The following is a 27,536-nucleotide window of genomic DNA, read 5'->3' as shown; positions in this document are numbered from 1 at the left end:
CGAGTTCATAATCTTTAATTTATTGGGGTTTTTTGGTTATTGTTTTTGCAGGGCAACTGAGGGTTAAGTGACTTGCCCCTAGGGTAACACAGATAGTAAGTATCAAGTGTCTGAGGCCACATTTGAACTCAGGTACTCTTGAATCCAGTGCTTTATCTACTGCACCACCTAGGTGTCTGTCCCACAATCTGGGGGGGGGAGGGGAGGTGAGGCAATTGGGGTTAAGTGCCCCCCCCAATCTTAATTTATTAATGTACACACTGACTGAAAATGACACAAATGAAGCCATTAAGGGGCAGCTAGGTGGCGCAGTAGATAGAGTACCCAGCCCTGGAGTTAGGAGGACCTGAGTTCAAATTCGGCCTCAGACACTTGACACTAGCTGTGTGACCCTGGGAAAGTCACTTAACTCCAACTGCCGCACCAAAAAAAACCCCAAAAAACAAACGAAGCCATTAAACTGTAGTATACTGGTATTATTTTGTTAAATTTAAAGTAGTCTTTCTTCTAACAAATAGTAAGTTACAAAAGTGTTGCATAAACTGTCAGTCTCATTCTTTTGTTCCGTTTTGATTATCTGTTCTAAGGAAATATGCTTCTGTGCTTTTTTTCCTATGTTTATCTTTGTTGGTTTTCTTCAAACAAAACCGCAATAAAGACAATTCCTTGTTCACTTTAGTGCTAGTTCTACAATATAGAAAGGATACACAGAGCCAGCATATGTGTGTGTGTGTGTGTGCATGGCTGCTTAGTCAGGCCAGTTAAGATTATGTGCTAATGTGATCAGTCTAAAATCTTGGAAGGATCATACAAATTCATATTTGGGAAAGTGAAAACCTCCCTGGGCCTCAGTTTGCAAATCTGTAAAATGGGAGGCATTTGACTGAATGGCCTCTCTGGTCTATTATAGCTCTTTATGTGTAATCCTGTTTTATTTTATGAGTGCGTAATAAATTTGACTTGAACAAAGACAGTATAATTGTTAAAGCCTTAAAAACTGCTTCAGCTTTGAAGAATAAAAAAATAGGTTTTTCCACTGATCTTACTCATTTTTCTTATATATCTCCCCTGCTGTTGAAAGAATAATACTGGTGGAAAAATTCAGTACTGGATCAAAAGTTATTTGCCACCATATCTATATGTAGGTCAACCACATTGCTAATAAGACAAACCATTCTTCAAAACATTTCAATGGATTTAAGTAAGTGTACAGTCATGTCTCAGTTATTAAAGTAACCAAAATAAACTAAGAGGCCAGAATACTATCTGTTCATTCCATGTGTACAGAAAAATTCTATACTTCAGCATCAAACCAAAACTATTTAATCAAACTAATTCATAAATGCATCTAATAGGGACCTTATTTTTTAATGTCCTGAGTTACTGAAGAATTTTACTGTGCATAATCCATTAGGCTGTTAGTTGGAACTTGTTTATTAAATCTTTTTGTTGTTGTTTGTTAAATTTTAAGTCATAGAATAAAGAAGCAAATGTACTATGCTATTTTTGACATCATTAATATTATTCAAAATGACCTAGAACATGGGTTATTTATAATCTAAGCTTAACGACTCCGTGTCTTATAAAGTGCCTAGTGCACTGTTGAAATTTAAGAAGTGTTAATAACACTTAAGAATAAACTTTTAATCTTATGCTTTAATATCTCTATTGCATAACTATCTTTATAAAGGATTCAGTTTTATCATTAAATCAAGGATTTTTTGCCCTTAAGAAGACAGATAAACATGTTTTGGATGTCTAGCTCTGCTATTCAGCATGATACACTGATGATCCTCACCTCTATTAAAAATGTTAAGTTAATAATGCAATCCTTCCTGGTCAACTTCATTCAAGTTTTTACGAAAGGGATTTTTCACAGATGATTTACTAACAGAAACACACAAAGCAAGTTCTTTTAAATTTGATACTGTGCATTCATAATGAAAAATAAATTGATATGGAACTGCATATGAATTTGTAGGTTTAATAAAATTTTATTCAATAAACCAATAGACAAGTATTTGTTAAAACATCTATGTTGAATCAGGCTCAAAGGTTAGTCTCTTGGGATACAAAGACAATAATCAAACAGTGCCAGGCCCCAAGCAATTTCCATTCTAATGGGAGACATATACCTATGTAAATATATATAAAATAAATCCAAGACAATTGAAGGGGAATGAAGGCACAAATGGTTGGGAGAATCTGAGGTTTCCCATATATGGTAAGAGTTTAAGACGAACTTTGAAGAAACTAGATAGTCTGAGTTAGAGGTGAAAAAGTGCATCCCAAGAATAGAGGGGCAGCCTATACACAATGGAAGACAGGAAATGGAGTGTCCTATGTGTGAGGAACAAGTATAGTGTACGTTAAGGAAATGTGGGGGCAGCTAGGTGGCACAGTGGATAGAGCACCAGCCCTGGAATCAGGAGTATCTGAGTTCAAATCCAGCCTCAGACATTTAACACTTACTAGCTGTATGACCCTGGGCAAGTCACTTAACCCCAATTGCCTCACTTAAAAAAAAAAAAAAAGCAAGTGTGATGTATAATTAGGTTAAAAAGGTAGGGTGGAGCTAGGCTGAATAGGGCTTTAAATGCCAAGGATTTTGTATTTGACCTTTGAAGTAATATGGGGGTAACAGAGTTTATTTATTAGGGGAGTGCCATGGTCACATTCCTTCTTTAGGAATATTACTTCAGCAGCAGTGTGGAAGGTGGATTAGAGGAAGAAATTAGAGAAGAGATTCATAACCCACTGTATACAGTCCCTTAAGGGTTCTGAGGATATATTTCAGGGCAATATGTGAACTTGGATGGGGAAAAAATAATATTTTATTTTAATATGAGTTGGTGTCCTTTGTAATCCTATGTATTTTATTTTATGCATTTAAAGCATGTAAGAGACACAAAAAGGAAAAGAAGATAGGAAGCAAGGAAGGTGAGTGATAAACGTTCTCTAGTGTGGTGTTCACCAGAAATTGGAGAGAAAATGAAAAAAAAAATGCCAAACATCGGCAGAACTCAAATTGTACTACAAATCAGTGATCATCAAAACTTTGGCACTTTTTTGTGGTGGCAAAGAATTAGAAACTGAGGGGATTGATATCAATTGGAGAATGGCTAACAAGTTATGAACAGGGTATGATTGTAATAGAATATGATTCTATAAGAAATAAGCAGAATGATTTCAGAAAAACATGGGAACTGTGTAATTTTAGATTCTAAATGTGGATTCTAATATGTTCCCCCAGTTTTGGGGGAAACTGACTAAAATCACTGATAAAACGAGTTTAGGTTTTTAAGGGTTTAATTGAAAAATAGAAAGAGAAAGATTGAGAACAGCATTCCAACAGCCTGGCATTCCTATCTTTCCTCAAATATCCTGTGAAGTCCTCTGCCGCCACCACCACCATCAAGTCAGGAACCCCAAGAGACAGAGCTCTCCACACAGGCCCTCTTTCCTCCTTCCTGTCTCCTCCCAGAAAATAGGAGGCTCCTCAAGTTGATTGGCTGGTAGCCTTGATAGACAGCACTCATGAGCAAACATCACTTCCTGACACCAAGGAAAAGCCACATGGCCTTGCCCTCTGAAGCATTTTCCTCATGGTGGAGCTTTCCTATAGTAAGTCTCCAGTAGGTGGCATCATTCCAATCATTACAGAAGACTTACATGAACTGAAGCAAAATGAAGAAAGCAAAACCATGAGAATGTTCTACACAGTAACAACAATACTGTAACAATGATCAACTGTGAAAGACAACTACTCTAACCAATACAATGATCCAAAACAATTTCAAAGAATTCACAAAAAGGGGCAGCTAGGTAGAGCAATGGATAAAGCACTGGCCCTGGATTCAGGAGTACCTGAGTTCAAATTCAGCTTCAGACACTTGAAACTTACTAGCTGCGTCACCCTGGGCAAGTCACTTAACCCCAATTGCCTTACCGAAAAAACAAAACAAAACAAAACCAAAAAAAGCTGAATTAAAGGGATTTTAGGGGCAGCTAGGTGGCGCAGTGGATAGAGCACCGGCCCTGGATTCAGGAGGACCTGAGTTCAAATCCGGCCTCAGACACTTAAGACTTACTAGCTGTGCGACCCTGGGCAAGTCACTTAACCCCATTTGCCCTGCAAAAAAACCAAAACCAAAACAAAACAAAACAACAACAACAACAACGAAACCAAACAAATCAAAGAACTCACTCAAAGAAACTCAAAGAACTCACTCAAAGAAAAATGCTATCCACATCCAGAAAGAGAATTGTTGAACTCAGGTAAAGATTGAAGTATATTTTTTTCACTTGTTATTTTTCTTGCATTTTTTTCCAATACTGCTAATTTGGAAATGTTTTACATGACTTCCATTGCTTGCCTTCTCAGTGGGTGTGAAAGTGGCTGGGGGAAGAAAATTTGGAATTTGAAGTTTCAAAAAATGAATGTTGGGGGCAGCTAGGTGGCACAATGGATAGAGCACTGGCCCTGGATTCAGGAGTACCTGAGTTCAAATCCAGCCTCAGACACTTGACACTTACTAGCTGTGTGACCTGGCGCAAGTCACTTAACCCTCATTGCCCAACCAAAAAAAAAGAATGTTAAAATTAAGTATAATATATTTTTTTAAATTTGGTATTAGTTAAAGATGACCAGTGGAACAGATTATATACACCACACAGAGAAGCAAAAGGACTTGGTAGCCTACTGTTTCATGAACCCAAAGAACTAAACTATAGGTGTAAGAATTCATTATGTGATTAAAAACTGCTGAGAAAACTGGAAATCAGTCTGGCAGAAAAGCAGATATAAACCAACAACTCAACCCCATATACCAAGATAAGTTCCAAATGAATATATGACTTAGACATAAAGGATTACATCATAAACAAAATAGGAGGAAGAAGAAAATACCTTTCAGATTTTGATAAATGACACAAGCAAGAGGGGGCCATAGAAGATAAAATGGTCAATTCTAATTACCTAAGTTCAAGCCATCATTAACCATAGTAAAAAGCTACAAATCACCAAGAATTAGAGAGATTAAAGCAACTCTGAAGTTCTACTTTATTTCCATCAGTCTGGCAAACACAAAAAAACAGCAAATGTCAAATGTTGAAGGGGCTACAGAAAAACAGGTATATCAATGCCCTCCTGTTGGTGAAGCTGTGTTATCAGATGCAGTTATTCTGGAAAGCAATGTGAAACTATGCTTAAAAGGTTACTATAAACTGTACAAACCCTTTGACACAGGAATACTACTAGGCCTATATGCTAAAGAAATCAAAGAGGAAAAAGACCCATATGTACAAAAAGAAAACAAATTTTTGTTCATTGAAGAAATAAAATTTAATTAAACTTCATTTTACATCAAAATTTCAATTAAGTTGAAAAAATCTATCTACTAAATATATTGATAAATCACACTTTGATAGATCCATAATCTGGTCAACATGAATATTCTCTCCCATAGTACAAATCTCAACCTATCCCTGCCTTATTAGCATGTGTTATTCTTAGAAATGTTTTCCCATAAATCTTCCAGATAAAAAGCAAATAAATCAAAGAATAGTGGGAATTTCTTAACCGTATTTAAAATCTACCAAAGCTAAACAAAACCCGACAAAACTACTTCCCATAACCCACAATTGTAAAGTACAATAAATAAAGTAGCTAAATAAACTGAAAATGTATGAAGTTTTAATTCTCAAAGCTAAGACTCATAATATTACTGATCAAATATGCAATGTTCAATTATAGCACTTCTCTTGGAGAATTCATTCACTTTCACAGCTTAAACTGCTAGAAATAACTCTCCAATCTATATATACAAATCTGGCTTCTCATTTTTCATATTTTAAGAGAGGCATTGTGGCAGAGGGAAAACATTGTATTTCTAATCATTCAATATTTGTTTAAACAAAATGTAACTGTGAAGATGCAGTGACTTTATATAAAATAATGTATTTCTATATCAAATAGAAAGGATTTTTTTCTACCATCTGTAAGTTTAGAACAGTTAACTGTTCAAATAGTGTTAAACAAAACATGAATACATTTTGTTACCATTATTTTCCCTTGATCAGAAAACGTACACTAAGTATGCTCAGTATTAGCATTTTATGCACATCCCAAGTATACATGCAAAGTTAATCCTTAATAAAGAGTAATATTCAAAAGTGTACTTTTAATTTCTTTCCAACCAAATAGCCAAGAGTTCTTTTGGTATCAAATGGAAATCACTTAGAAAAATAAACTCGGCCAGAACAATTGTTTCATATCCTTCCTCCATTTAATACTGTGCAAGTTAAATATGACTGAATTTTCTATAATAAAGTTTTCAAGTTATAGCAAAATTCCTGCACTTTGTCTTGTTACAACAAAATTGAATCCTACTAATTTTATACTTTTTTAAAAGTTCTAGTCTGCACAATAACTATCAAACAACTAATTTTACAACATAGCATAGGCTAAAAGTAGCATAAAATAGTGTAAGGGCAGACAACTTTAAATCACTTAGGAACAAATCACCTCTTTTCAATAGTTTCTCTGCATTTCTTTAAATCAGAAAGCATTTGAAGGCAGGGTCTTCCCCCAATTTTTCATTCTAGTTTCCCAGCTGAGAAGTCCAACCTGACCTTTGGTCTCCTACAATTGGCTTCTAAGGGCTGGAAGATAAAGACGACAAGGCCTGGTGCCTTACCTGAATATTAGTTTTTCTCAGACTCCCTGAGGAAGGCTAGAGGCCTACTTATTTCCATTCACCTGAGAATAACTGTATTTTCTAGGAGGCAGTGGCACAATTAAAAGTACATTAGCAGGGGCAGCTAGATGGTGCAGTGGATAGAGCACCGGCCCTGGAGTCAGGAGGACCTAAGTTAAAATCTGGCCTCAGACACTTAACACTTACTAGCTGTGTGACCCTGGGCAAGTCACTTAACCCCAATTGCCTCACCAAAAAAAAAAAAAAAAAAAAAAGCTAAAAAGTACATTAGTCCTAGCTGTGTGACCATGGGCCAAGTCACTCAACACTCACTGCCTCCCCAGATATATATATATATAAATCCTGAGAATGAGAAACCTAAGTTCTAGTTCCAGCTCTCCCTGGGGAACAACACAACTTGTATCCTCATCTGAAAAAGTAGGGGAGGAAAAGTTAGGGTACATTATTTCTTCTTTGAAGACTTACTTTGAGAGTCTGGTCTCTACTACAAGATATCATTGGCAAAAAGTAGTAGACAAGATGGTGATAGGTCAAAGAAAAAAAGTACCAAACTGATAGCCAACGGAAGTACCAGATAATCTTTAGCACTCTTTATCATTTTGGAAAATTTGGGGATTAAAAAATGTTGGTTCAACATGATTTTAAGGCCATAAAGTTACATATATTCTATAATTTTTAATATACAAAAACCTACTACATATATGGGGACTCAATATCCTCTACAAATTAAATAATTTAATTAGTTAATTTTCCTTAAACCATCATTTTGTGTTAACCGGGCATTGAAAGGGTCCTCCACTTTCTAGCCCCTAGCTACCTAAATCTGATCTATACTATTAAGCAGCCTCTTGATTCCAAAAGGCTTTTATATTTAAGGGGTTTAGGTTTTTGACACCCGCCAATCTACATATCTATATAGGAACAGGACCAGTATTCCCTATGGTATCTTTTTCTTGAATAAAATTATTAAGTTTATATCTTAGAAATGAAGCTTCTATGCTTACATACTAAGCCCAGCAACTTTCTATCAGTATTTGCATGTAATTCAAACTTCTGAGATAATCTCTAAAGTCTTGAGTGCTTTGTGCCCTGATTACTGGAGAAACTGCCCTTATAACAGATGAATTTAGCTACAGAATTACACAGTCCTCAGATGTGAATTTCAGGACACAGCCCAGAGAAAGGTAGCTCTCTGTGGAGAGCTATGACCTCTGAAATTCATTTCCTCTCCTGATACAAAAGAGTTTTGGGTTATATTTCAGGATATAGGTTGAAATTCACTCCTTTGTTCTACCTTCCTGGATGAAATCAAGTTTGCTATGTAATTTAAAGAGTTAAGGAGATCAGATTTTCTTTGGTATTTGTTTTATGAAAAGTATATTTCCAAATGCTCTAAATCACTATTGATTAGAGAAATGCAAATTAAAACAAATCTGAGGTACCACCTGACACCTATCAGACTGGCTAATATGACAAAAAAGAAAAATAATAAATATTGGAGAAGCTGTGGGAAAATTGGAACACTAATGCATTGTTGGTAGAGTTGTGAACTGATCCAACCATTCTGGAGAGCAATTTGGAATTATGCCCAAAGGGCAATAATAAATAATAAATAATAAATAAACCTTTGACCCAGCAATACCATTATTGGGTCTTTTCCCCAAAGAGATCATAAAAAAAGGGAAAAGGACCCACATTTACAAAAATATTCATAGCTGCTCTTGAAATTGGAAATTGAGGGGATGCCCTTCAGTTGGGGAATGGCTGAACAGGTTGTGGTATATGAATGTAATGGAATATTCTTGTGCTGTAAGAAATGATAAGCAGGCAGATTTTAGAGAAACCTGGAAGGATAAGTGAGATGAGCAGAACCAGGAAAACATTGTACACAGTATCATCAACATTATGTGTTGATCAGCTGTGATAAGACTTGATTCTTCTCAGCAATACAACGGTACAAGATAGTTCCAAAGGACTCATGATGGAAAAGGCTCTCCAAATCCAGAAAAGGAAAAAAAAAAAAAGAACTGTGGAATATGGATACAGATTGAACCATACCATTTCTCTTGTTTTTGGTGCCGTTGTTTTTCTTTTCTGAGCTTTTTCCTTTTTGCTCTTATTCTTCTCTTATAACATGACTAATGCAGAAATGTTTAATGTTATTGTGTGTGCGTGTGTGTATATATATATATATATATATATATATATATATATATAAATAACCTATATCAGATTACTTGCTGTCTTAGGGAGGGAGGGAGGGGAAAAAATTTGAAACTAGAAAGCTTATAAAAACAAATGTTGAAAACTATCTCTACATGTAACTGGAAAATAATAAAATACTTTCACAATTTAAAAAAAAGAATAGGGGCAGCTAGGTGGAGCAATGGATAGAGTATCAGCCCTGGAGTCAGGAGTACCTGAGTTCAAATCTGGCCTCAGACACTTAACACTTACTAGCTGTGTGACCCTGGGCAAGTCACTTAACCCCAATTGCCTCACTAAAAAAAAAAAAAAAAAAAGAATAGAAAATTATATTTCCATCTACCTCAGAGTTTGAGGGACTTTGAATAAGCATCCCGAGAAATCCTTTAAGATTTTAGTAAAATTTAGTATCTTCATCATCTTACTAGACATGCTAGGTAATGTCAGATGGAAATTTATTAATATGAATATATGAAAGCCCTATTATTTTTTCTATTCACTGAGTCACCTAGCTGCCCCAATATCAGAATTTTCAAATGGCAGTTGATATAACTGATCTTAGTTTATCTTATAAAGATCATAACAATTTTTAATTTCTCTATCCAAAAAGGGCATCTCACTCTATATAACAGATTTACTCAAAAGAAATGTCAAATATTTTAAACCTATATTACTTTTTATATAGTGATCACTATTAATTTCTATCGAGTATTATTTTTATCCTTGTATATGGTTTTACTCAACATGAAGCAGACCTGTAGTCTCAAGTAAAATTATCCTTCAATCAAAAGTTCCAGAGAAAGTTTCCCAATTTTAAGTGCTAAAAGTTCCAGGTTCTTTTAATGTTACAGTATAAAGTGACTTACACAAAATGATAGCCAATATGATTCCTCTACTAAAGAAAATTACTGATTTTAAGAAATTATTTTATTATGGAAAATAATCTATACAGATATGTAGATGTTACTATTATTGTACATAAGCAATTTGAAATTCTTCATGGTACCAAATATAAATGCACCCATTTCAAACAATACAAAATTTGAATTCTCAAAAACAGTTGTTGGGATAATAGCACAATCAGGATACTGAGTAGATAATTAAATATACAAGCAAGTTCAACAATTCATAAATATTAATTAAGTACCTATTATGGATGAGCCATAGAGAAAAAGATTAAAAATCACATAATCCGGGTCAGCTAGGTAGCACAGTGTATCCACCAGCCCCAGATTCAGGAAAACCTGAGTTCAAATCTGACCTCAGACACTAGACACTTACTAGCTGGGTGACTCTGGGCAAGTCACTTAGCCCTCATTACCCCCCCCCCCAAAGCACATAATCCCTATCCTCCTTGAGCTAAAAATTTTAGAAATTTTAGAAAATTATGGCACATAAAGATAAGTATAATATAAGGTAGGATGTAATGAGGGCATTGGGAAATCAATATAAAATGCTTTCAGAAATGTTGAGAAAGGAGAGAACACATACAGCTCAGTGGAAAAGGGGTGGAAGTCAAAAAAGGCTTTTATGGAGGAGATGGTATCTACATAAAGAAGAAAGGATTCTTTAAACAGAATGTGGAGAGAGCAAATCTGAAGCATGGGAAATGGTCTGTGTAAATTGTATGCACACTCATAGAACAAGTAATAGTCTGGCTTACCCAGAATGCAGAGGCATGAAGGGGAGCAATATGAAATAAGATTGAGCTCTAAATGTTTGTAAATCAGTTGTCTAAATTAGAAAAACATTTTCCCATAGAAACAATCTTATAAATGATAATTAAGTCCATAGACCTATCCACAAAATCTATTATGAGTTAAAATACAGTACTAGTGGTCTGGGTCTTCTGAATATCTTTTTTTTTTTTTGGTGAGGCAATTGGGGTTAAGTGACTTGCTCAGGGTCACACAGCTACTAAGTGTCAAGGGTCTGAGGCCAGATTTGAACTCAGGCACTCCGGAATCCAGGGTCGGTGCTCTATCTACTGTGCCACCTAGCTGCCCCCTGAATATCTTGACTGTAATCCCCATATAGCTGCTATCACCTTTACCTCCAAAATTACCTTTAATTTATATTGAATATATCATATACATGGTTTTATATATGTTATCTCCCCCAGTAAAATGTAAGCTCCTTGAAGTCAAGGACTATCTCATTTTTATCTTTGTATCACCATCACCCAGCATTGTGCATGGACTATAGTAGATACATAATGATAGCTTGTGAAATGGTGCAACATTAGGCAAAATTTACACTTCTTACCTCCCTGTCTACATCCTACTTCCTACTAGTAGTTCAATTCCTCCTGCCCCTTCTCTTCCTAAAATGTTCATGTTCCCAATTCCCTCAATCTACCTTAAGTACCATGGCACCCTCACTCATATACTTCATGCTACAAATCCCTTTCCTTTGGTCATCAAATTCTCATTTTCTCAGTGTAGCTAGTCTTATCTAGATGCTTAGAGAAAAACAATTTGATTTACCTACTTCACACACCAATGAACAAATAGTTGATAGCTCATTTAGCCTCTTCTGTTTTTAAGAAGATATTTTTTAGTTCAAAAGAATCTCTATAATTAGCAGGATTTCAGGCAGTATAAGAAATGAAATTTTTTAAAAACCTGTAAGTTTACAGAAATATATTTTTGGTCAAATGGCCACCAATGAGGCAGAGCAACTATGCTTGAATTCTAGCTCTAGGTCACTTCACTAAGTTGTTACTGCTTCTAACAACTTCAATTCTTCTACTTCTGAGTCCAAAAGATCTCTAAATGTTTCAAATTATTTGATATTAAGTTCTAGAGGAGTGGAGTCAGAGGACGACTTTGGTAGGTGAAGGATAAGAGTACAGGCACTGTTGACTATTTTTATATTTGGGCCAACTTTTAAGTCACCTGTGGAAAGGACTAGACCAAGCATATTTCAATGACAATAACGTCTTTCAACCTACTTAATGGGTTCAAATTCTACTTTTAATAGAATCTGACTTTGAGTGACTTGGGTAAAATTCTCTGAGCCTCTGTTGTCTCATTTGTAAATTGGGGATGATAATAACTATATTATGTGCCCTACAGGGTTGCTTGAGGATTTAATAGCTGTAATTTTGTTGTTCTTCAGTTGTTTCAGTTAGATATAACTCTTCATGACCCCATTTTGGGGTTTTCTTGGCAAAGATACAGGAAGTAGTTTACCATTTCCTTCTCCAGCTCATTTTACAGGTGAGGAAACTGAAGCAAGTAGGGTTAAGTGATTTGCCCAGAAATCACACAGATAGTAATTGTCTGAGATAGGATTTGAACTCAGGTTTTCCTGACTCTAAATCTGGCCCTCTATCCATTCTATTACCTAGATGTATAAAAATGTTTTGTAAATCTTAATGTTCTATAAATGTTGGTTATTAATCTTATTGCTTAATTAGTACCATTAGATCTATTTTACAGATATGTATAGTAAAGCACAAAGAAGCTAATATAGCCTGAATTGTGTCACTAATTATTAGTGGTAAAGCTGAGCACAGAAGCTATGACTACTTAGACTCTATCCATTATATTCACTTTATTACCTATTTCATTTCTATTGGTATTCTGTCAATTGTAAGCAATCAAGTTTTTAATATTTTAAAATAGAAATGACTTCAAAAATTTTTCTTTTACCCATCTAATTAAATTTTAATTTCAAATCTATAGATATCAATTATTTTACAATACTATTTTAACCACTAATTTTTAAAGTATTTCCCAAATGGAGAGAAAAATGGGACAGTTGTTTACCCAGAGATTATTAGGTATCTGGTGATTATATGTGGAAATTTATTTTAATACCCTCATCATCCTCTGAGATTATTTTTACAGAAACCATTTGGTTTAAGCTTATTAAGAAAATTTTTTAAAAATCAATGCTCTCATCTTCCAAGCACTCCTCTTTTCCCCTCCATTTTACTAAAAGGCAGTTAAGATGTACAACTACTGTCAAAATGGGTTAGGTTCCTCTATTAAGCTTAACAATTCAATCACTCAATGGAACTAAAATTTTAATCAGATGACTTACATGATAATATGTAGAGATTAGAAAAAGCAACAACCATGCATTAATTACACACAAGATACTTTATACAGTAACAGTTTGCAATCTACCTTGCTTATCACTAGTTCCAGGAACAAACTAGTTATTTTTTTCCTAAATAAAAAAACAAAAGTTATGTCAACATTAAAAGCAAACTACATGTAACTGAATGGTTTAATCTATAAATTTTATAAATGTTTGGCTCAAAGGAAAAATAATGTAAATCCATGGTCTGACAGACCCTTGAGACAGAGGAAGAACAAATAACCTAATTCTTAAACACTTGATTTGGGCTTCCCTTACCTTTCTACAATGCATTCAGTAATGGACAGACCCCTTGATTCTTCTCCATGGAGAAAGAAAGCTAGTTTTTTAGTAATATATATGCACATTAGAGTCTCAATTCCCCTATCGCCTTTCGCCCCGTTCCCCAATTATCTTTTTTCTCATCTTTCAAAAGAAATGACAGTTTCAGCCTACTAGATCCCTTTCTTCTTACTAGATGACAGGACAAAACATCAGCCAGGGACCATCTTTGTCAATCTCTTAAGTATTTGAATGGCAGAATATACACTGAGCCAACAATTATTTGACAGTGGCTGATATGACATGAGCCATCAATGCAAATGGATAATAGACCAACATAGTCAGTTTTTGACATATGGGAAGAAGAGTGAATATACATGACATCTGTAGTTGAACTGCCTTTCTATTATGCTACCCAATCATTTCCTAAGTGACTAGCTTCATTCAAAACAGCAGGATTATTCTACCCACATTTTTCAAATACTCCTATTTTTGAGTTAATGTTGGACCTAAATCCTTAATCTACCTTCTACCTAATTTTCTTTCTTTCTTTCTTTCTTTTTTTTGGCAGGGCAATGAGGGTTAAGTGACTTGCCCAGGGTCACACAGCTAGTAAGTGTCAAGTGTCTGAGGCTGGCTTTGAACTCAGGTCCTCCTGAATCCAGGGCCAGTGCTTTATCCACTGCGCCACCTAGCTGCCCCTAATTTTCAACCCTATTGGAGAGAGAATTCCAATATGTTAATCGAATTGTCAATTTACTGAAAATCTGTCCTGATTTGTCTAACTCACTTTTCTGTCTTTTGGCATTCCTCCTGCTTTATCCTATGAAAAATTTCATGGTTAGACAATTTAACTAACATTAACACTGTGCGATTTTTCTTTCTCCTTAAAATTTTCCTCTTATTTCTGTAACCTCGACAACTAGGTATTGGGGTTTATTTATTGTCAATATCAAAGAAAAACAATTAGCTTCATGTTATTTCAAATAATCTAGTTATTTGTTCAATGATTTATACCAAGTTCTGCCTTTATTATAGGCCACAAATGCTATTCTCGTTTGCATTTAATACATTTTACTTGTTTGCTGAAATTTCATATGAATTACATATTTCATACTTGACAGGCAGATAAGCTTAACAATCCTTTCCAAGGAAAACAACTTCTAACAAAGGCAAGAGAGATGTCATACTATTCCAAAATCCAAGATCTAAGTTTATAACAAATATGCTAATTCTACTTATCTTTTGCGGACATTAACTGATAAATCTGCAGCATACATCTGTATTGAAATATGTACCACCCATATTATTATACTACATACTTATTCGATATTTCTGAAAATTTTTATTTTTAAATTAAGTAAATCTTGTATTATTCTTTTTTTTTTAAGTGAGGCAATTGGGGTTAAGTGACTTGCCCAGGGTCACACAGCTAGTAAGTGTTAAGTGTCTGAGGCCGGATTTGAACTCAGGTCCTCCTGAATCCAGGGCCGGTGCTCTATCCACTGCGCCACCTAGCTGCCCCCTGTATTATTCTTAAATATACCTTTGTAGACAAAACCATTAAGTACTATCAAATATAAGCTATTTCCATAAATAGGCATGTTTTTGTGAAGATATCTGAACTGGAAATTAGTAAGGCATTAACAAATATTTTAAGTTTCTTACAGGCAGAAACCATATTTTATAGTTGCTGTACCCCTGAAAAAGTTGTGCACTTTGCTATATACAGAGCAGACATTCAATAAATACTTTCTGATTAAATCACTAAGGGGAACAAATTTATGCCTATGTACTCTTTTTTTTTTTTTTTGCCTATGTACTCTCTTAAGTACATGGCAGAACTATATTCCTTATTTAACCTTCTCATCTTCTAGCTCCAGGCCTTTACTCAGCACCATTTTTTAACATCTAATATTCCCACGTACAATTTGCATCAAATCCACATTTGCCTTGTTCTATAAACAACCCTGGAATTACACAATGAAACTAAGGTTATAATTATTATAATAGAGGATAATATTATAAATATAATATAATATTACACAGAAATAATTTTATCCAAATTCAAGCATTCTTTTACATCTTTTAAAATTTCTCAGCAATATCCTTTACTTTAACATTTAGCATCATGGCACAGAGAGCTATGAATGACCACAGTTCTTCACTATTAATTTATAAGAAACAGAATTAAGTCACTTGATTGCTACCTATTTTGTGAAATGTATGCTATGTATCTGAAAGCACATAAAAACATTCGTTATGTGTGTTTTAATGTGAATGTTGATGTCCATTAAAACCATCCTCTGATGTGATGTAGTGACCTTGGGTACTCAACATTTATGCCAACAGAGGACAATCTTGATGTGAATGTGAACTTCTGAATGGTTTGTACAGCTGGACTACTACTTCCTTCAAGGATAAACAAGTTTGGAAAGGCTCATCACCAGACAATGTCCAGAAGGAGATCATTTTTTTTTTTAACTACAGCAACTCACTGTGGGTTGCAGGCTACAAAGTGGCCCATGGCTCACAACACACCCAAGTACAGTCCAAACCAGATGAAATTGTAGCAAAATAAATGAAAATACAAATCAATATCATGCTAACATATGGTCATCTAAGTCAGTTTGTGGCCCACAGGTTTAGTGGCCCTTGTTACTGCTTGAGTTTGACACCACTATTATAAATCACCCATAGACAAAATCATGGATTCATGAAGCACTGAAGTACAAACACTGCAGACTGCTTAAAATACATGAAATAGCTGATTGGCAAGCTAGCAGCCTGACTTCTTTTTATGATTAATATACTACTTTTTTTTCCCCCTAACTCCTAATTGACTTCAGCCTACTATTGATTTTCATAAGTCAAATTATCACCATATACAATTACAAGTGACTAAGACACAACTGAAAACCAGTAAGTAAAACTAAGAGACCTTCCAAAAAGCCAAAAAAGATTATCACCAAGTCCATACATAATAGCTATGACTGTTCACAGGAGAGAAATCCTTAGACCTTCAATTTAAACTTTATTCATTTATTTTGGACATAATTCTTTGTAGCAAACTTGTTTCTGTTTTCTCAGGCTATGGTCAACTATAAGATGTTGAGAGCTGTAAGAATACAGTGGCAACAACAATCAGTGACAACCAACAAAGAAGACAAACATACACACATACACATACCTAAGAGCATACCATGGGAACTCAAAACATATGGTAAAGAATGGTATAATCTGGGGCTACTTAGTGCAAGAACAAATATACTAAACACCTCAATGCCTCATTGAGGTCATGGCTATGTTAAAATTGAGCATAAAAATTGTTAATAATGATCATGAATCAATAAAATGTTAAATTATAATCAGCATACTATAAGGAAATGGATATACTATCTATAATCAATTTAATTCAATATTGTACTTAACTAATCTGGAAAACTCACTAATGGAGGACAAATTATTCCTCAATGTTGATGCTGCTGGACAAAGGAAGCATTACTGTAATCTATTTGGGTATTTAAATATTGCCTATAGGTCCTTTAGTATCATGAAAGAGAATAAAAATACTATATATGCAATTTCATGTTTCTTTGCTGTAAATTCTAAAGTTGAGGAGGAAGATTTAATCATCACAATGCCCAAAGGACTGAATATATAAGTGTTCCCAATGAAACAATATTAGTAAGTAATCTTAAACTGAAAATATTATGTTCTTCTTTGATACTACTTTTTACTAAAAGAGACTATAGTCAGGTACTACATTTCAAATTACTACAGTTAATGTCACCTCAAAGTAAATTTTAATAAAAATAGCTAATACTGACTGATTTTATTTTCTTAATTATTCTAAGAGGCCATTACTGACCTTGGTGAGATTTTTCCAATATCTAACGTAATCTAACATGTAAACTTGGTGCTCTGCAAGCAAGTTGCTAAGCAAAAATACACCACCTTTAAGATTTCACAAATAAAGCATTTACCAATATTCAAATATTTCCAAATGGAAAATCATTTCAGTGAACTTATTTAAGTATAGCTTTTACTTTTATGTTGCATATTTTGAAATATATCAAATGAAAAATATAACTTCTGACTGGAGGATTCACATTATTAAAAGGGAAAATCTCATAAGGGAAAAATCCACTTCTTAATTGATATGATATTTCAGGATACTTAAAAGTCAGCAAGACCTAAAGACTTGGGAACAATAGTGACAGAGCTTTAATATAATCATAAATTTACAAGCAACTAGGTAACTTTTCTGAAAATTGAAAAAAGCAAAATAAAAGCAAATTCATTGCCAGTATAAGCACTTACTTTTAAGAATTAAGCAAATATGCCTAAATTCTATTAAAAGTAGTCTTTGTTATCTACCTCAAAAGTTAAACAAAACAATTTCTAATCCTTTTGAGTTCCTTGAAAGACACTAACTACACATTATTATCACAATTCCTAAAAATACAGGTTTATAAAGGATGTCATAAATTTAACTCTAGGGGCGCCAGCAGAGCTTCTTCATGTATCAAAGTTACAATGAAACAATACTGTACTCTATGTTCAACTTCACACAGTTTATTTAAAGTACAAAAATAACCACTGAAGTAGAAATTAAAAGAATGATGCAATAATGCTATCATCTGGAACATTCTGCTTCATCAAATGTACGACTATCATGTTATATCTTCAGAATTACAGGTGGATTTGTGCTGCTTAAAACGGTTTAACAATTCCACAGCTTTAAGAAATGAAAATGATTCTAAGTTGTAGTGAAATAACCTTTAAGACCATTCTATCCTGACTGGCACGTTTTATGTTATCACTACAACAACACTCTTAAAGCCTGAATTTTTAAATACTAGCCTTCTAAGTGGTGTTTTTAATAGATGTTTCACCCATCTTTGAGATTCTAACTGCCCTCACTAAAGAAATCTGTGTGTGTGTGTGTGTGTGTGCCTGCCTTTCTCGATCACATCAGCTGTACCAGAAACAGAAACAGTAATCACACTTTTAATACAAGAATAAAGATCCTTCAGCGGAATGAGGTTAACACTTCTAAAATTAGGAATGGAAAAAAAAACACCCTTCTTAAATAAATCATTTACCTCGGTCTGGCTTCATTTTCGCGTTCAATTCCCAGCCAGGATTCTCACTAAGATACTCTTATGGGTCCCTTCTTCAACAGGATTGCTACTCCAGCTCCTAATTAGATTTTAAAACTGAAGGAAAAAAAAATAAAAAGGAGGGAGAAAGATTAAATTAAATCAATCTGGTACTCTAAAAGACGGACCTTGCAAGAAAACTACTGTTAGCAGTTAGGCCTCTTCCTGGCACTCATTGTGGTGACAGCAGCAGCGGTAGGTCTGAAAAAAGCAAAACTCTGCACCGCCTCCCCCCCATCCCCCAACGGGTGCCCCTTCCCCCCCACCCCTGCCCCCCACCCCCTAGACTTCCCCGGCCAGTGTGTCCTTCTTTGACACAGCCTCTCTGTACCGAGAGGGGGATCTATTTATAACCTGGAGGTAGAGTGGAAAAAAAAAAAAAGCCCGACAACAAAAAACCCAAACAACAAGCTAACTAACCCCTTAGAAAAGGACGCTGGCCAGAGCCGAAACCTCTGGGAATGGCTGGAATCAATTCTTCTACCTGATGCCCAGGAGGAGGGAAACCCCCTTCAAGTCTTCCTGCCCCTGATTACAAACAGCCCCCCAACATACACACAGGCGCACACACACACACTCTCTACCTCACTTGTGTAACCTCGGTCTACCCCGTCTAGCACAACCTTCCCTTCCCCAGCCCCCCCTCCCCCAGCCAACCACTGCCTATTTCACACAATAAGAAGGTCTGAAAGGGGCATCCTCGCCCTCCTCCTAACCCCGTCTCCACCCCCACAGCTCACTAAACAAACTCTCCCCCACCCCACCCCCGGCCCGAGTGGACCTCGGGCCAACTCTCCCTCCCCCTCGCCCCCAGTCCAGTGGGTCGCTCTCCCGTCACTGGGTGGAAATCAGATTTCCCGGACTCATTTCGGTCCGGGTGTTTACAGCTGGGCGCTCGCCCCACTCCCCGTCTCTCGGGGGCGGGGGAGGGGGAGATAGCTCCTGCCTGACCCCCGGCTCCCCTCACCCCGGGCCTCGCTCCCCGGCTCCCCTTCAGTCCCCGGTCACCGAACACAGTGTCTGCCCCGGCTGCCGCTCCAGGAGCGCGGCTCTCATGGCGCTCGGCTCCGGCTGCCCGCTGCCTCTCCTGCCCTCCCTACCCCCTCTCCGACCTCCGCTGACGGACGGACTGATGGACCGACGGACTCTCCGCCTCTGCCTCGGCTCTGCGCCTGGAGCCAAGCGGGTCACATTCCGCCTCCCCCCTTATCCCCGCCTCGCTCACGCTCACTCGCTTTAAAGCGCAGGCAGGCTCCGAGAGGAGCAGGGCCCACAGCAAAGTCAGGCGGCCCCCGCGGCTGCCTCCTCAGGGGACCGTGGGGGCCGGAGACTGGCGAGCCTGCGGCTCCTCTGTTTCCCTTAATCTCACCCGCCCCCTGCGCCTCCTCTCTTCTCTCCTCCCCTCCCTTCACTCCTCCTTCCTGCCAGTTTCCTCTTCCCCCATCCCCGGCACCTCGCCTCCGGCTCCCGGGCTCCCCTCCCTTGCCCCTCGCCCTCCGATTCAGTCGGTCAGCCTAGGTCACCCTCAGGACCCTGCCGGGGTCCGCCCGCCTCGTCTTTTCTGTCTGACTCCCCCCCAAGCCCTGCTGACTCTGGCTCGCTCGCTAGGCTCTCTCTCAGCTCGTTCTCGCTCTCTCCAAGTCTCCCCTCACACTCCGGCTCTCTCTTTGCTGTTTGCCCTGTCAAAACACAGACCGGGTCACGTGTCCCAACAACAGCCAACCCACCCTCTCGTCACTTCCTCCCCGGGCGGCTTCGGCCGAGCCCCCGGGACGGAGCTGGGTTGTTATAGCAACAGAGCAACAGGGCAACAGACTACCTGAAGCGGAGGGAGGGGAGGGGAGGGGAGGAGAAGAGGGGAGGTGTGAGTTAGAGGGAAACGTTTCGACGTGGGCTCCTCTCCTCCTCCACCTAGCGTAAAAAAGGGGCGGGGGACGGGTGCCGCGAACAGGGGACACAGCGATTGGAACGCGAAGCCCACGTAGTCCGCTGCTCGCTCGGCAGCGCCGGCCCTGAGTCCCCCGCTGGGCTGCCCTGCCCTGCCCTTCCCTCTGTTCCCTCAGCAGGAGGACGCGGAGCGCGTGAGGGCCCTGGGACTCCAAGAACTTCGCAGTTTAGACACTGGCATAAATAAATAGGAAGAGGTCCTGGTGTGAGACGGCTCCAGGATCCAACAGATAATTATAGTCTACGCCTCCTCCACCCAAGATCCTAGCAAAGAGTCAATATCTAGCCCCCGGGCGGAATTCGGAGTCCTCCGAGAAGGCAATTTAATGCACTCTGAGCCCACGTGTGGGCACTTTTATAACCAAGCGGAGAATCTATACCCCCGACCCCCCCAAGCCTACCTGCCAGTTTCCCCCCTAAATCACCGATTTTCTTTTTAGTAGGGCAAACTCAATGGCTCTTGGGACATTCTGTGGTCCAAAAATAAATTTTTACAGCTCCCAAAACACTGAGTCATGGCAGGGTGACACTTGACACAATGTTATTACATTGCTTGGCGAGATGTAATTGTGTTGTGGTGCTATAACAATGTGACGTGATGACATTTCAGGTGGTGATGTTTGTGTCTGTGAAAGCAAGTAAATAAACAAGATCAGCAAGCATTCCAATAGTTTAAAAAGAAAAATAAGCCAACCCAAGTGCCGCTGATACCAGTATCAATTCAATTTGTGTAAGACGGAGCAAGAGATCTTTTGAGCTTCTTTTTATGTGAGCCCATAAAGTGACATAAGAGGGAAATCAGATTTGCAGTGCTTTATGGTCTCACAAGTAATAGGTCTTTAGAAGAATCATGTAGTCGTGTAATGGAATCCTATTATTGTACAGTAATAGGACATCAGTTGAAATTGGAGTATTGTTTTTGTTTGTTCTAGGAAATATAAATTAAGGATGTTACAAAACACATGAAAAACATGATTAAACAAATTCTAGATGAATGAATTTTAAAAGTGTTTCTTAAGCTCAAAGTGCCAAGCACTGTACTTTGATATCTAGATGGGTAGAATGAAATAAAAGGTATCATTTCAATCCTTAGCCACACTTTTAGACTGGGTCTAGATTGATTAACATTATATTTTCATCATATTGTATAATTTGAAATTCCTCCCCTGGTGAACAGCTGTAATTATCAATGTATTCAATTGATGCAAAACTTTAAATTCCAACGGATCTGACTTAAAGAACACTAGATGCAATACAGTGGAGTACACATAAAAAACTTAATTTTTTTTTATTACAATAACTTGGTTCCTCTTAATGCTAGTGCCTTTACTCTGTGATTATCACCAATTTATCCTTTAAGACTTAATAGCTCAAAACTTCATTGACTTTTGGAACGCTTTGTATATTTTGTTGGTATATAACTGCATGTTTTCTCCCCCATTCAACTGTGAGCTGCCAGAGGATAGAGAATGTTGGCCTTTCTTTGTATTCTCAGAATTCATCACTATGCTGGTACATAGCAGGAGTTTAAGAAATTCTTTTTACTTGACCTCTCATTTATCTTTGGTAATGGAAGACAGAAAGACTATGGTTAAAAATAATCCAGAAACCTAATTTTAGCTTCAACCTAATTTCTCGTTTAGAGTAGCTGTTAACAAGAGGCAAAATTTGTGTCTCAGCTCCTTTCCTTTCCTCCTATCCACTCTGGAAGGAGGTGACCTAACAACAGTAAAATAACTAAAAGGAAAAGAAAAGGGCATAGATGATCCACAAATTGACTAAGCAGCACTGCCCAACTATACATTTAATGATATGGGGACAAAAGTGGTCTCTTGATACTTTTACTTGTCTTAGACCTAATATACAGACCTGACTAAAAATCATCCAGTGAAAATCCTGAATAAACATTTTTAAAGCATGCTAAAATTTTAGGTATCTAAGTATGGGAAAATGTAAGGTAGTGTGTGCAGACTGCAAGTTGAAAGACATATAATTATAGAATCATAGGATTTTAGCTTTGGAAGGATGCTTACGTATCATCTGCTTCAATACTGTGATCACTCCTAGGAAGAGTTAGACTTTTAAGCATTTATTAAGGAGGATAAGAATTTGGTAAAGAGAAGAAAAGGTGTCTACATTCATCTATTTATAAGCACCTTGCTGGCTCTTCTAACAAAAATTAAAAATCCACAAAAACAAAGCATTAACATGATCTTATCCCCTATTTGTCTGGTTAAACAGACTAAAATAAAAAATAGGGTAACTAGGGAGTTTAAAAGGTCCATTTTGAAAAAATTTAAAGGGAAAACACCCAGCAATTCAGCAGTACTTTGGATTTTTTTTTTCCTGGGGCAATAGGGGCTAAGTGACTTGCCCAAGGTCACACAGCTAGTAAGTGTCAAATGTCTGAGGCCGGATTCAAACTCAGGTACTCCTGAATCTAGGGCCAGTGCTTTATCCACTGTGCCACCTAGCTGCCCCCAGTACTTTGGATTTAAAGGGACAAGGTAGGGGAAATTTCTTACCCAACTGAAAGATCAGAAGATGGAAGTTTCAGCTTTCCTCTTCATGATCAGCCATCTGTTAAGGGCTAAAATTCTAGCTATTCTGTCTAAAATATCTGATGGGTAGTTGCCAATAAATTATAAGCTTTAGCAAGAGTTAGGCTTTTAAGCATTTATTAAGGAGAATAAGAATTTGGTAAAGAGAGAGAAAGGCCTACATTCTTCTATCTATTAACGGGAGACCACCTCTCTAGCTCTGATCTCCGCCAGAGATTGAGAGAGACCAAGTGATTTGACAAGGTCACAAAGCCGTAAGTGGTAGAGCTGAGATTCAAACCCAGGTCCTTCTGTCTCCAAGTCCTGAGCTCTTTATATTACAACATGCTGCCACTCTTTGTAATAAGAGTTTTTACGAGTTAGGAGGAAACTTGAAAGGTGTTTAGGATCACAGATTTAGACATTAGAAAGGATCTTAGATGGCATCTAACCTGACCTCCCTTCATTTTACAGATAACCAAGATGAGGACCAGAGAGGTTAGGTGACAGATGGGTAGTAGTCAGTGCAAGGGCCAGAATTGCAATCCAGGTCCTCTGACTACAAATTCCGTACTCCAGTTCAACCATCTGATTTTAGATATGAGGAACCTGATGTCTAGAGAGTCACTTGAATGACTTGCCCAAGGTCATAGAATTAGTTGGTGGTAGAGCCAGGCCTAAGATCTGGGTCTGACTTTAATTCCAATGCTCTTTCCAAAAGATCACCATTATTCAGAGTACACAATGGGAAGGGTGTCAGAGGTGCCCCCAAAGGAGTCTTTCTTTTAAAGCAACACTGACACCAACTGTTGTATACCCTCATATATAAAGATATATTAGGATCAGGCATGATGCAGATATGTGAAAACCTGAGATTTTGGAAACAAATGTGGTCTGTTACACTCAGAAATCCTATTCCGATGCTTCATTGTGCCTGCTTTTTGGAAAGAGATGCCAGTAGAATAAAAGCCAGTGGCAGGTCCTACTTAAACTGGAAAGACTTTAAATACTGTCTGTTAAGGACCAGTTAAGGAGAGTACCCATGTCAGCTATCTCTTCATTACCCACTCAGCTGCACTCCTTTGGACTTTCCCTTCATGCCCCTAGTCACCTTGTCATCAGGAACATCTTCATCTTACACAATTTTATCAGCCTCACACCTCATGGGTCTATCAGTAGCCTCTACACCTCTCTGACTGAAAAGAGTTAGGAACTGGGCAGCTAGGTGGCGCAGTGGATAAAGCACTGGCCTTGGATTCAGGAGGACCTGAGTTCAAATCCAGCCTCAGACACTGGACACTTACTAGCTGTGTGACCCTGGGCAAGTCACTTAACTCTCATTGCCCTGCAAAAAAAAAAAAAAAGAGTTAGGAACTTCTCCCTTCCCTCCCCTTCTCTTTCCTTCCCCTCTTCTCCTCTCATCCTCATCCCTTTCCATAGCCCTTTCAGCTTTCTTTTGTGTCCTCTATTAGATATAAGCTACTCAAGGGAAGGGGCTGTCTTTTTGATATTTGATCCCTAGTACCTAATGTTTGGCACACAGTATGCACTTAATACATGATGCTAGGGCTAAGTAGAGAGGGACTCATCAGAAGACTGGCTGCTGGACAATGACTTTCTTTTGTTCCATGGCAGCGAGAGAGAGAGATAAAAATACTAAATAACACCCAGTCTTTTCTGGCCCTCATCTGCTCCCACAGTGACAGAGTGAAGGAAAAGATGGCAAGAGGCCTAAGAATTGCATTTTTAGGCCATTTACAAATATTAACTGAACTCTTGGTTTCATGGGTGTACTAACAACCAACCAACAGATACACAACTTGAGGACCAAACTACATCCATATTGACATTCTTGCTATATAGAGAGGGGCACATAGGTTTTCCTCAGAGAAACATATAAAAGCATTGGTTTTGTCATGTGTCCAAAGACAACATCATTTTCTGGGATACCTTGTTATCTCATTTTTAAATATTTAGGTGACCTATGAGCAAAGATGAATGAAATATGAGATCTATTAGAGAAGATGAAGAAGATAGAAAGCATGGTACTGGGAAAATAACATTGGATATGGAGCCAAAAGACCTGAGCTTGAATCTGGGCTCGATAATTGTGTTTATCTTTGAGTAGGCCAAACCACCTCTTTGGGTTTAAATTTCCTCATCTGTAAATTTAAGAGAAGGGACTCCTTTGGCAGGCTGGTAAAGCCTATGGATCTCTTCTCAGAATGTTTTTAAGTGCATGAAATAAAATACATGCAATTACAAAGGAAATCAATTATATTGAAGTACCCTTAATAAAAAAATATATATATATATATACACACACACATATACATATATATATATATATATATATATATATTTCACAGATTCATATGAAGAATTCTTGGTCTATATAATCTCTAGGGTCTTTGACAACTATAAAATACTATGATTGTAAGCAGAGAAATTTGGTGAAGAACCTGACCAAAGTCTTTCAAGTTATGTCATCATTGTTGAAGGGGCAGCTAGGTGGCGCAGTGGATAGAGCACCGGCCCTGGATTTAGGAGTACCTGAGTTCAAATCGGACCTCAGACACTTAACACTTACTAGCTGTGTGACCCTGGGCAAGTCACTTAACCCCAATTGCCTCACTTCAAAACAAAACAAAACAAAACCCATTGTTGTTGTTATTTAGTCATTTTTTCAGCAGTGGCCAATTCTTGTTGACCCCATTTGGAGTTTTTTCTGCAAAGATACTGGAGTGGTTTGCCATTTCCTTCTCCAGTTCATTTTACAGATGAAGAAACTAAGGCAAATAAGGTTAAGTGACTTGCCTAGGGTCACAAAGCTAATAAGTGTTTGAGGCTGGATTTGAACTCAGATGCCCAACATCACTGTGAATATAGCAACAAGGAAGGCTATAGCTCCTGCCAAAGATAGTGCAAAATCAGAGGGGCCAAAGGTTTGGAAAATATTACAGTTCTACAACCTACATATATGACACGTTCTTTAACAACAGAATTAGAAGGCACGTGATGTTCTATGTGTATAAAGACCACAGAGATACCAGGCTGCAACTTTTTGCTTGAGTAAAGTGAGATAAAGTTTTTTTAATCATCTCCAACCAGCATCATCCTTGTGATTTGGAGAGAAGAGCAAGAGGAGGGAGGTTAAAAGCTCAGCTTCTTTTCCCAAAGATAAAGCCCTGGGAATATCTGTCTTGGTCAGGGATTACTGATAATAAATCACATGGAAGTCTCCTCCACAGCCACATCCACGAGATTATCAGATCTTGATAATTACACTTTTACAACATTTCTTACATCTATCCCCTTCTTTCCATCAACCTTATTTCTGGCCTTTCTCATCTCTCTCACCAGAAATATTGCAATGGCCGCCTAATTAGTCTTTCTGCCCTATCTCTCTTTTCTCCAATTCATTCTCCACGTAGAAGCCAAAATAATATTACCAAAATACACGTACAGGGCAGCTAGGTGGCGCAGTGGATAAAGCTCTGGCCCTGGATTCAGGAGAACCTGAGTTCAAATCCAGCCTCAGACACTTGATACTTACTAGCTGTGTGACTCTGGGCAAGTCACTTAATCCCCATTGCCCCGCAAAAAAAACCAAACCAAAACAAAAACCAAACCCCCAAACTAAAATACATGTACAACCATACCATTATCCTACTCAAACTCCACTGGCTCCTATTAGAGACAGAATAGTGGGATGAGAGGACCTGAATTCAAATTGCACATCTGATGTATACTACCTATGTGGCCTTTAATCTCCCGGGGTCTTAAAATTCTTCAACTATAAAATGATAGGCAGCTAGGTGGCTCAGTGAATAGAACACCAGGCCTGAAGTCAGGAAAACCTGAGTTCAAATCTGGCCCTATACATCCTAGCTGTATGACCCTGGGCAAGTCACTTAATCCTGTTTGCCTTAGTTTTCCTTGTAAAACGAGCTAGAGAAGCAAAAGGCAAACCACTACAGTGTCTGGAACACAAGTGAAATGACTCAACAATATCAACAAGAGAATTAGACTAGATAGCCTCTGAAATCCCTTCCATAGATCCAGAGCTTACCTGTGATATTAAATATAAACCAGTCTGCTTGACCTTCAAAGCCCTTCACAGACTGGCTCTAGCCTATTGTAGTTCCCCTTTTTACCAAAGGATTGAGGAATGCAGCTGAGACAGAAGGCTACAGGACAGGAATCAATACTACATTCTGATGCAAGGATATTTGTAGGTTTTGACTATCCCTAGAAAAGACAGCTAGTTCCCTCATCCCATCCTCCTGAAGAAGGAAGAAATATTGTCTCAGGAAAGAAGCAAAAGATGAACAATAGGTTACAGGACAATGTGACTTCTCTATTGGCTGCATAAGAGAGAAAGAGAGGAAGAGAGAGCAGTTGCCTCCCAGGGCCACTTATGTAACCACTGTAGTAGCAGCTGACCTCGAACTTTCAGGAGAGAGAATGCCTAGATGAAAAGAGAATAGACTGTTTGCAAAGGCCAACAATGGTGAAACTCCTACCTCCCCACTGCCCACTTAGCACTCGGCTTTCTCAGTGAGCCTACTTCCTATTTCCTTTTAAAA

At 37.8% G+C, this 27,536-nt stretch overlaps 1 protein-coding gene across 1 annotated transcript in view; it reads right to left on the bottom strand.

The window, feature by feature from the left end:
* FAM214A (family with sequence similarity 214 member A) overlaps nt 1–19,117 on the bottom strand; it is a 101,122-nt gene extending 82,005 nt beyond the window's left edge. Inside the window, 2 exon segments of the mRNA XM_043982269.1 lie at nt 18,404–18,517; nt 18,881–19,117. Coding sequence (XP_043838204.1) covers nt 18,404–18,419 — 16 coding nt within the window. The 5' untranslated portion in view covers nt 18,420–18,517; nt 18,881–19,117.
* Between the last annotated feature and the right edge of the window lie 8,419 nt (nt 19,118–27,536).

Source organism: Dromiciops gliroides, chromosome 2, assembly GCF_019393635.1.
Source record: "Dromiciops gliroides isolate mDroGli1 chromosome 2, mDroGli1.pri, whole genome shotgun sequence".
Classification (NCBI taxonomy): domain Eukaryota; kingdom Metazoa; phylum Chordata; class Mammalia; order Microbiotheria; family Microbiotheriidae; genus Dromiciops; species Dromiciops gliroides.
The sequence above is the reverse complement of the archived record's forward strand: the minus strand, read 5'-3'. Positions and strand labels throughout refer to the sequence as shown.